We start from the raw sequence: 10647 nt of genomic DNA, 5'->3' as shown, positions 1-10647 counted from the left end.
TGGGCTTTCATGTGCTGTAAGGGTAGAATTTGATCCAATCTTTGTAGATTTAAAAAAGAAAAAATGCAGGGAAGCAGTTCTCCTTAACTTTATCTGCTTTGATAACAGCTATCAAGCTGAACGTATCACAAGTTCTAAAGGTGCTGTACAAAACGTGTAACACTGGAGAGTTACTGAGGTATTAAAGAGAAAGTAGAAGGACATGTGATAGCAACTAATTTTTCTTTGCCAACCTGAACATTGTACTTTATCAGCAATGTTTATACAGGACATTTTGCCATTAGGTGGTTTCAGTGATATTGGGTGTAATCTGTTTGACCTTCAGGGAAGAAAAGTATAAAAAGCAGAGTATTCTTCTTGACCAGCCGTTTGGGCATCAGTTGAATTTCTTGGTTTCTCGTGTTCTTTGGGTTTCAGGGGGTTGTCTGTGTGTTTGGGATTTTTTTTTTTTTTTTTTGAGAAAATGGCAGCTTTAAATGAAAAGAAGACCTGCAGCCAACGGATGGAAAATTTCAACCGTTTCGTCTGGAATCCAGATACAGGGCAGTTAATGGGAAGAACCTTGATTAATTGGGGTATGTGGTCACATATGTCTACAAAAACAAGAATCTTTTCTTCTTTCTAGTGCTGTTAGAAAGCTGCATGACTTGTTTTTTTGTTTGTCCCTCATTAATTTGCTAGGATGAGATGATGAATGTTGCATGGTCATGGAGATCTCTTGTTTTTGTGACATGCTTGTGAGTCACCCCAGGGGTTGATGAGATATTTTGTTAAAGCACAAGTTCATTTCCTGAAATGTTTCTGAGTGTGAAGTTATTGAATGAAGAGATTTGGAATCTCTTAATTGTTTCACTTATTCAAGGATTTTTTTTTGCCATAACTAAAATTCCCGAACCACCATTAGGATGAAATGTATCACCTTAAGCATGACTTAAAACAAGACAATGAAAGAATCACTTGGAAAAATGGAGTAAGCACAGAGAAGAGCAACCAAAATGATTAAGGTGCTGGCAGGGTTGATATATATGGAAAGATTAAAATAACTAAGGTCTTCAATGCTGCTCCCACCGAAGTCAATGGCAAAATCCCCTTTGACTTCCATATCTGATGTACATGATTCCATGATTGTGAAACTGAGAAATAATTATTAAAATAAACTATGGCAAGTTAGTGTTTTTCAGAATTTCTACCAAAGACAGACTGCAAACAGCTGAGCTCTCTTTAGCCAGGACTTTTAACATTTCTGACCAGTTTAGAGACACCATATCAAAGGCAATGAGACGACGGATAAATATTAACAATTGGCTATATAACCAGATGGATCAGTTTTTCTTTATTAAAATGGCCTAAGTATTTTCCTCAAGTATGAGAATAGTTTTAAACCATTCTGGTTCAAATTATTGTCAAGGATGCAAATTAAGATAATCATTAATTATTAATACCTATGTGTTATAGTTATGACATGATTCTGACAGCAGGATTAACTAGAGGGGGCCTGACCTTGCAGTTTTTATGTACGCAAAACTCCTTTTAACTTTAATTGGTTGTTTTGGATGCTCAGGACTACAGGAACTGGACCTAATATCTAAATGTCAGGATAACACAGGAAACAGGATCTGTTTTTTTCTCTTCAGGCCCATCTGGGAAGCAAGTGAAGATAAAATTCAGATCCAAATACCTGGAAATACAGTTTGCCTTTCCAAAATGATTTTTCTGATTTCATTTCTGTTTAGTAAATCTGCTGTTTTATCCCAGCACACTGATGCACATTTCAGCTCAACCCATCCATCCATCCACAAACAACCCTGCCTTTGCAACAACAATATGTCTCATGGTCTACATTCAAAGAAGGAATGCTCTGATTGATTTTAAAAAGGTTTCTTGTCCCACAGATACTAATGGCAGTTGCAGGTTACTCTCTCCCTTCTCTGCTCCTTTCCTGAGATAACCGATTTGCCTGTAAGATGTTTTTCTGAGCTGAAATTTGATATAATGGATCTTAACAGCAATTTTTAAATTTAAAAGAAAATCTACTTAAAATTAACCTTTCCTAATGTTGGTGGGTGCAAGGGTTATATGATAAAAATTAGTGGGGTTTTTTTTTGTTTTTTTTTTAAACTTATTCCATGGGGATTGTTGTATTAATTATTTATGTAGAACTAACAGTGTGCTAGGTATTTTACAGACATGTATGAAGAAACAGAGCCTGGTTCTAATCTCACACCATTGTAAATCAGGTGGCAGTGAGAAGAGATTTACCCGAGAAGGATTCAATGATAAAGTGTGAAATAAGTGTAAATGGGATCTGTGACCAAATCATATTTTTAGCAGACTGGTGTTGTCAGTGAAATTCATCAGGACTGTTTTATATCCTTCATATGGAATGAGCAGATAAGTATGGTGAACATGCAAAAATAGTCATGCCAAGAAGCAGCACAGATTTTTTCAATTTATAATCTGTGCTGATAACCAGTTACGTAAAAAAAAAAAAAAAAAAACTTTCGTGTAATGGGTAGCCTTCAGCCCCTTCTTTCAAGCTATCCAAATTTACCTATGAGCTGAAAGAAATTATTAGTCAATAAATAATATCCAGTGGTATGTTACTCCACACCTTCACTATGTTCCTTATAAAATGGAACAAATTTACAACATTTTCCAGAAAAAAAGTTTTTTTAAATTAACAGATAAGACTCAAAACACCAAATTTAGTGCACAATTCTGGAAGATGCTGAGTACCTTCAACTCCCACTGAAGTCAAATTCAAACAAAGATTCTGTCCATTGGATTACTTTGCCTCTCCATTTTTCTACTCCTTTCAAGCTTTTTAGTCATGACAGCATCTACTAAAAACAAAAACATAGCAGGGAGGGACTTACTCGCAATATTCACTTTAACCTGATATTGTTAATCATACATTTTCCCTACAGTGTGGATCAGTCTGTACTACGTTGCTTTCTACATAGTGATGACTGGGCTGTTTTCACTCGCCATATATTCCTTAATGAGGACAATCAGTCCATATACACCGGACTATCAAGATCGATTAAAATCACCAGGTATAGTCACAAATACTGTCCATTTCATACCATATGGCTAATGTATCAAAATCACTCTAATTTTTCACAATACGAGTTCCTGTGTAGAGGAATGGTCAGGGTGCTGAGGACACAAAGCAGGGGCACAGGATCAGGGTCCTGACATTCTCTGGCTCTCAGGGGATCTCCTGGGTTTGTGAGCAGGCCCTGTCACCTATTTAAACCTGCCCTCTTAGCAAATAAATCAGGGGAAATTTCAAGAGGAACTTCAGGGAAATTTCCTCCCTTTCTATGGGTTTTCCCACAGAAGAGTTGTAAATGGGCCCTTATTTCCTAAACAAGACAGGACTAAGCTCTCCACTCCTTGACAGCAGCACTTTCAAGTCTCTTCAGACACTGTACACTCGGAGAAGAAAAAAAGACAGTAGTAATGTGAGATTTATAGAAACAGAACCATGGAAGTGAAGTGAAATAGAAAGGGAGAGAACAAAGAAGATGAAAGAAAAATGCCAAAAAGAAATAAATAAGGCGTAAAGTAAAAATAAGGTGGACAAAGAAACATGGAGTTAGCAATAAAGATTAGGACTTGAAAATGTGAATAGATGGGAGAGGGGACAGTAAAAAATCTGTTAAGCCAATCACTAGACAGTTTATGTAGGTATAGAACTGCTCCTAATTAGGATTTTTAAACTGGGGAAGGGAAAACAACACTTAAGTTTACTGGCAAAATAATTGCTGTCGAACATTAAATTTGCATGTTGGAAAGTCATTTCACAGAGAAATATACTTTGGCTTTTAGAATTGATATGATAATTATATCCACTACTTTTAACAAGTGCTGGGGGAAATACAGTATAAATGAAATAGGACATCAGTCGCACTTGCATTTTAGGGCATTCTGAAAATAAGGGAGACATACTTGAATCATAGAGAAAAGAAAGCATTTCACAAGTAGCATCGATTTTTGCATACACCCTCTGAAGATTTCCTATCATTCCTGTGCAGGATGATTAAATCACTTCCAACAGTGACTGGGGGCTCAGTGGAGTTCCACTGATAGCTTTCATTTCAGTGTCACATCTGCAATTAGTTTAAATAAATTGATTAATACCTGAAACACTTCTCTTTTCTTCATTTTTTCTTTTTTAAATAAAGGGGTGACATTACGTCCGGATGTCTATGGTGAAGGAGGATTAGAAATTTATTACAATGTCTCTGACAAAAACTCCTGGGAGAAATATGTAACAACTCTTCACAAATTTCTTTCGGGTATGAAAAGAAATAAGATTTATTTCAATATAAACATAACATTATAGAAGGACAGATCACTGCTCCCTAGTAAACGGAGAGTTGAGATTTTGCACTTAAAGTAGAGATTCAGTCTCTTTGCTTTGTAAGGAAAATACAGCATATCTTCCCACAACTACAGTGAGTATAAAATAGTACATTTTTTCAGCATAGAATAAATTTTCTGAAAATTTACAAGTAAATCTGTTAATGAGCTTACGAGTCAAAATTAATGTAAAATGGGTGATGCAAGAAATGCAGCACCACGACAGACCTATTCGTCGCCCCCTCCACCGAATGATCTTAATATTGTGACACCATGAGGAGGAAAAAAGAAAAAAGTTTAATCTCATATGTGACCACAAACACATATGCCTTAATTGTAATCATGTGGTTATTGCCTGGTGTCACTACAGGGCATACTTAAAGTTGTTTCGGTGCCCTAATACCTGAATATATGTTGGGATTTATTTTAAGTTAAACCCTAGCTTTAAATTTCCTGAATTTCTAATGATTGTTTTGAGGATAATTTTAACATCCCCATAATGGATTTTATCCTAGATTATTGATATGTACTGTCAACCTTCACTCCATTTTAACATAGTTTTTGTCTGTGAATTATAGAGAGTACAATTTGCCCTTGTTAATACTATTTGATTCTATTCTCTCTAGAAATACAACTAGGTCTCCCACAAAAAAACCCTGGAGTATGGTATTAAAAATTACAATCTGTGAGGGAAATAGTTCAGTGCCACAAACCAGGATATGGAGGAATTAATTTTTTGTTTGTTTGTTTTACACTGATATAGCATATAATACAACTGCACAACATGCCAACATCAACTGCACAAGTGAGAAATACTTCTTTCAAAAATCATTCCTTGGTCCAAACAAAACAAAACACTCCTGCAAGTTCACATCAGATATGCTTGAAAACTGCTCTGGCCTGGCAAATTCCACTTTTGGATTTCCAGAAGGAAAACCATGTTTAATTATAAAAATGAACAGAGTAAGTACCAATCCTAAAGTACCGAAAAAGAAAGACTGATCTGTTAACTAATGTTTGATAGAAGAAGAATCAGAATAATTTTCCATGCTAGAGGTTTCTATATCACCCATTGCTGTTGACTCTAACTCAATTTTGCATTAGAAATTCAGGTATTGTCTTTTTCCTGGACAATCCTATAGATTACTGGAGAATTAGTAAAATTATGACATCACAAGTACCAAGTAAATGAAACCTGAGCAACATAGGGGAAACTAATGTCTGCAAGAGCTAGCTGTGGGAGGAAAGCTTGTGTACTTGTTTTTTTCAGGTGAAGAATAGGCTCCTTTAAAAAAAGCTGCCACTTTCTCCAGTAAAGCCTTGTTTAGAGGGCTTACCAGCCCAAGCTTCAGCAGAGAAGAAGGGGAGGTCCTGCCTCATACTCCCCAGTGGTGCTTACTTCCTTCTGTCTTTGCTACTGGTGATGGGGGTCCTGCCAGTTTGCACCTGAGAAGGATGTGCCTGTTTACTCAACCCAAGCCAGTGCTGATATGTCAGGTCATGGAGGGCAGCAAAACTTTTAAAAACTTTAATTTTACTAATGCATTAAGTAATTTCTTCTTGTTGAACACTAGTCTCCAAATGAATGTATGCAATTAAATTAGTTAGCCTCACTAAGGAGGAAAAAAAAAAAAAGCCAGGAAGCGATGGTGTTCCACATTGCAAATATGATACTTTGTGATAAGGTGTTTTTTATTATTGCATACAATAAAAATGATCTAAGCTTCACAGTTCTTACCAAGATCCAGAAAAAGGCAGCCAAAGCAATATGCAAATCTAAATACATCATTTTTGCCAATGCTTTTATATTATAAATAATTCTGAAGTGACTAATGTGAACATTTATTATGTTTCAGATTATCAATTTTCTCCCTGGCAATGGCACTGCACCAAGGGTGAGCTGTACAGCTCAAGTAAGTACGGAGTGCTCACATTTCAAAGGTTCCAAGCACTGCAGCTATCATTGATTTCAACAGGATTTATAGATGCTCTTGCACCTTTGAAAATCATTTCCCTAAGCAAACACTTTTCAATTTACAATTCACTGTAATGTCCAATTGTTCCTTCAGTAGAAGTATTCTTACCTGCATATACCTTTCAGATCCAGGAAACTGTAAGAAAATGGAAAGTTAATTTCTTTATTCTAACTCATTTGAAAACATAGTTCAGATATTGCTAACCAAATCAGACATTATCCTAACCAAACGTACTTGTCACAATAAGTTTGAATGTTATCAGTTCTCCGCCACTACCACCTTACCGCCACAGTTTATTACTCATCTATAATTTACTATGGGCAATCAGTTAGTATACAACACTTCAAGCTAAGAAAAAGGTTTGTTTAGTTATAATTTAGAGGGGGGGGCAATCCCTTTTCTCATGACATATCTATACTGGCTTCATTTGTTTGCTTGGGGGTTTTTTTTTTTTTGTTTTTTTTTTTAAACGGGTGCAAATTACCTGGTAAATTACTTGGGCAAGTCACACCAGCACCAGCTCTGGTTAACACTGATGCAGTGTGCCTCTACTCTAGGTTTGCACCAGTGTAACTATATAAAAGTAGTTACATTGCTGCAAATTTCTCTAACCTTCAGTGATACAGGGCTTGATCCACAACAGATTGATGACAATGAGCTTTGGGTCAGGCTTTAAGGAAAAATATATAAAAATAAAATGTGTCCAGAACAGAAAAAAAGTTATTTACAAAATTGGCATTCAGCTATCTGAGTAGTTAATTGCTTCACATAAAGGGTGGGAACTATGTATTTTGTAATACAGAATATACAACATGCTGAAAGAATCTTTCCAATCTATTGGACATGTCTCCCTCAGATATCACACAGCAGCATTTCCCAGACTTTTGAAAGCTGAGGCTCCCTTCAGGAAAATGAAACCAATCACATACCCCTTTTAACCCTATTATGTGTTGTTTAAGGTCTTCCCATATTTTAGAATTTTAAATAAATGAAATTAAATTGGGTTTTAAAAATGTGCTTGTAATTCTTTTTATCCTTTAGACCAGGGATCCGCAACCTTTGGCACGTGGCCTGTGAGGAAAATCCGCTGGCGGGCCGGGACAGTTTGTTTACCTGCAGCGTCTGCAGGTTCGGCCGACTGCAGCTCCCATTGGCCACAGTTCACCGTTCCAGGCCAATGGGGGCTGCGGGAAGCGGTGTGGGCCAACAGATGTGTTGGCCGCCGCTTCCCGTAACCCCCATTGGCCTGGAACGGCGAACCGCAGCCAGTGGGAGCTGCGATCAGCCGAATCTGCGGACGCTGCAGGTAAACAAATCGTCCCGGCCCGCCAGCAGATTTCTCTGACAGGCCACGTGCAAAAGGTTGCCAATCCCTACTTTAGGCTAAGAAATGACTTATTTTCAATATTGGATATCAAACATGTTTATAATATGATATTCCTCTCCTTTCTTCCATACTTTGAATACCAGCGAACTAATTAAACTAAGTATCCAGAGTATCTGAAATAGTTGACCTTTAAAGTATCATCAGTGGTATCTGAAATAAACAGGGGAGTTCACAACTCGGAGCAATTGTTTCAGGCTCTCTGAAAACTCAGGCAGATACCCTGGAATTGGTTAGCTCTTGTCACGCTTTGGAGGTTTCTCTTGACAACCATAACAGCTAGAGATTAATTTTTTTCAAAAGAAAGCTGAGACTGTAGAATTCATTTCAGTGGGACAAAGTTAGGCATGTTCTCAAGTGCTGCGCTGATAAAGTATGGATTGCTGAACTGAGGTCTGTGCATATTATTTAGGTTTTAATAGCTATAAAATACTTAGAATCATTCAGTCACCGAAATGTAGGGTTAAACGGGACCTTGAGAGGTCATCTAGTTCAGCTCCCAGCCCTGAGGCAGGACCAAGTATATCTAGACCATCCCTGACAGCTGTTTATCTAACGTTCTTAAAAGCCTCCATTAGTGGGGATTCTACAACCTCCCTTGAAGCCTATCCCAGTACTTAATTATCCTTACAGTTAGAAAGTTTTTTTTAATTTCTAACCTAACTCTTCCTTGCTGCAGATTAAGCTTATCACTTCTTGTCCTACCTTCAGTGGACATGGAGAACAATTGATCACGGTCTTCTTTATAACAGCCCTTGACATATTTGAAGACTGTTATCAGTTCCCCCCTCATCCTTCTTTGCTTACTGCTAAACATGCCTAGTTTTTTTTAACCTTTCAGGTCAGGTTTGCGAAATCTTTTATCATTTTTGTTGTTCTCCTCTCAGCTCTCTCTAATTTGCCCATGTCTTTCCTAACAGGTGGGGCCCAGAACTGGACACAGTACTCCAGCTGATGCCTCACCAGTGCTAAATAGACAATTCTGTTAATACATCCCAGAATGATACTAGCTTTTGCAACGCCACCACATTGTTGGCTCATATTCAGCGTATGGTTCACTATAGCTCCCAAATCCTTTTTAGCCATACTATTGTTTAGTCAGTTATTTCCCATTTGTATTTGTGCATTTGATTTTTCTTTCTTAAAGTGTAGTACTTAGTACTTGTCTTTATTGAATTTCATGTTATTGAAAACTGAGTGCTGGTTTATAGTTTGAGTGCTAACAAATCTGATTTCTTACCTTCAAAAATAGCATGAGGACTTCAGCCCACTTGAACTACAATATTACCCAATCAACGGCACCTTTAACCTTCACTACTTCCCTTACTATGGAAAGAAAGCACAGGTATGTGTTTCTGAACTCAAATTTGTGGTTTTGTTCCCCTATGTTTTTATCAGATCAGCAGTTTGAAACATCTCTGTGAAATTACGTGAATTTGATCAAAATTTAATGCACAATTTATATTTCTAAATTGATAGTTCAAGCTTTCAAAAGAAGGTTAAAAGATCTTTCTTTCATCCCAGCCCACCTACAGTAATCCTTTGGTAGCAGTGAAATTTCTCAACATTACAAGGAATACAGAAGTTACCGTTGTGTGCAGAGTCATTGGAGCTGGAATTACCGCAGATAACCCTCATGATCCATATGAAGGAAAAGTGGAGTTCAAAATGAGAATACAAGATTAGGTATTACTGGTACAAACGAAGACATTCAGAAAAGTGGGTGTGGTATGAAAAGTGACTTAAATGTCACCACATTATTTTATATTTATTTTTTTCCATGATTCCCATATAAAATTTGCTCAGATTTCAGTTTAACAAAAGACATTTTGTAAATACCAGTACTGAAGTATCATCCAGCCATCTAAAAATCAAGATATAATTTACAATATATGAAGGTAGTAATTTTTCTTGATGTATACACAGAATTTGCTCTTCCATGGCTACTGTATGTTGGTGCTTTAGCACAAATACTATTATGAAATGGCTTTCCTCTAAATTGAGCATATATGATTCATGAGAAGCATGGACAAAGTACCAAGATGTCGATTTTAGTCACTTGTCTGGAAACAACTAATTATTCTTTACTAGGCCATTGTAGAAGCAATTCAATTGCTGCAAAAAACGCATTAATACCCTGATGTTTTGAAATACTAGCTTGCAATGTAATTTTATTACACATTAGTTTTATCCACTTAGTATAAAATGTATAAATCAAAAAGTATATTCAAATCTAACTGTATCATGCATTAACACATTATATTCTGAACTGTTTAGTCAGTCGTATTATTTGTTTTATGATACAACAAATCAATGACTGTAAAAGAAGGTGACTTGAAAATTAGCCTGTGTAGCTTATAGCAGTATTTAGTATTACACCTTTTACAATTGCTGTATGTGTACCATTTAATAAAAACTCACCAATGAAAATGTAGCATCTAACTACATCTATCAGAGTTGGGGTAAAAGCACAAGTGAGCAAAGAGTATATTACTTCTGTAAACTAGTTACAACCATAGAGTTTTGGCTAGCTAGAATGATTCTGAAAAATTAAGCATGTTTGACGATGTTAAAAGTAATTCATGTACAGAATTATTTACAAATATTAAAAATCAAACTAACAACTGATATGAAAAATAGTAAGATTTCTAAAAGGTACAGTACAATATGCTTTAAAACTATTTGGGGTAAAATCCAGGATATTTTAAACAGATAAGAGGCACTTTGGAGAGTAGTTGATTCCAAAAAGATATTTTTGAATCCCCAACTTAATTGAATTGGACATCCAGAAACCGTGAAAACACACTGAGACAGCAAAAGCCAGACAAATAGCCTGTCACTTGGAATGACCAGCCTACTGAAGAATCTTGGGGGTGAAGACTCCTTTCCCTCCATAGCCACCAAGAGACTTTCAGTGCG

General features: G+C 36.5%; 1 protein-coding gene across 1 annotated transcript; it reads left to right on the top strand.

The window, feature by feature from the left end:
- The first annotated feature begins 463 nt into the window (after positions 1-463).
- On the top strand, positions 464-9414 carry ATP4B (ATPase H+/K+ transporting subunit beta). The gene is made up of 7 exons (XM_024219545.2): positions 464-575; positions 2928-3056; positions 4191-4304; positions 5132-5331; positions 6225-6281; positions 8981-9073; positions 9253-9414. The coding sequence occupies exons 1-7, from the start codon at positions 464-466 to the stop codon at positions 9412-9414; spliced, it is 867 nt and encodes a 288-aa protein (XP_024075313.2).
- The last annotated feature ends 1233 nt before the right edge of the window (positions 9415-10647 follow it).

Source organism: Terrapene carolina, unplaced genomic scaffold (assembly GCF_002925995.2).
Source record: "Terrapene carolina triunguis isolate 2854851 unplaced genomic scaffold, T_m_triunguis-2.0 Scaffold21, whole genome shotgun sequence".
Classification (NCBI taxonomy): Eukaryota; Metazoa; Chordata; order Testudines; family Emydidae; genus Terrapene; species Terrapene triunguis.
Note: the sequence above shows the minus strand (reverse complement) of the source record. Positions and strands in the feature narration are given on the sequence as shown.

Coding starts and splice junctions, on each gene's coding strand:
- ATP4B (XM_024219545.2), top strand. CDS start 464: ATGGCAGCTTTAAATGAAAAGAAGACCTGCAGCCAACGGATGGAAAAT. Junction 4,305..5,131: donor TCTTCACAAATTTCTTTCGG/GTATGAAAAGAA, acceptor ACACTGATATAG/CATATAATACAACTGCACAA. Junction 5,332..6,224: donor TAATTATAAAAATGAACAGA/GTAAGTACCAAT, acceptor ATTATGTTTCAG/ATTATCAATTTTCTCCCTGG.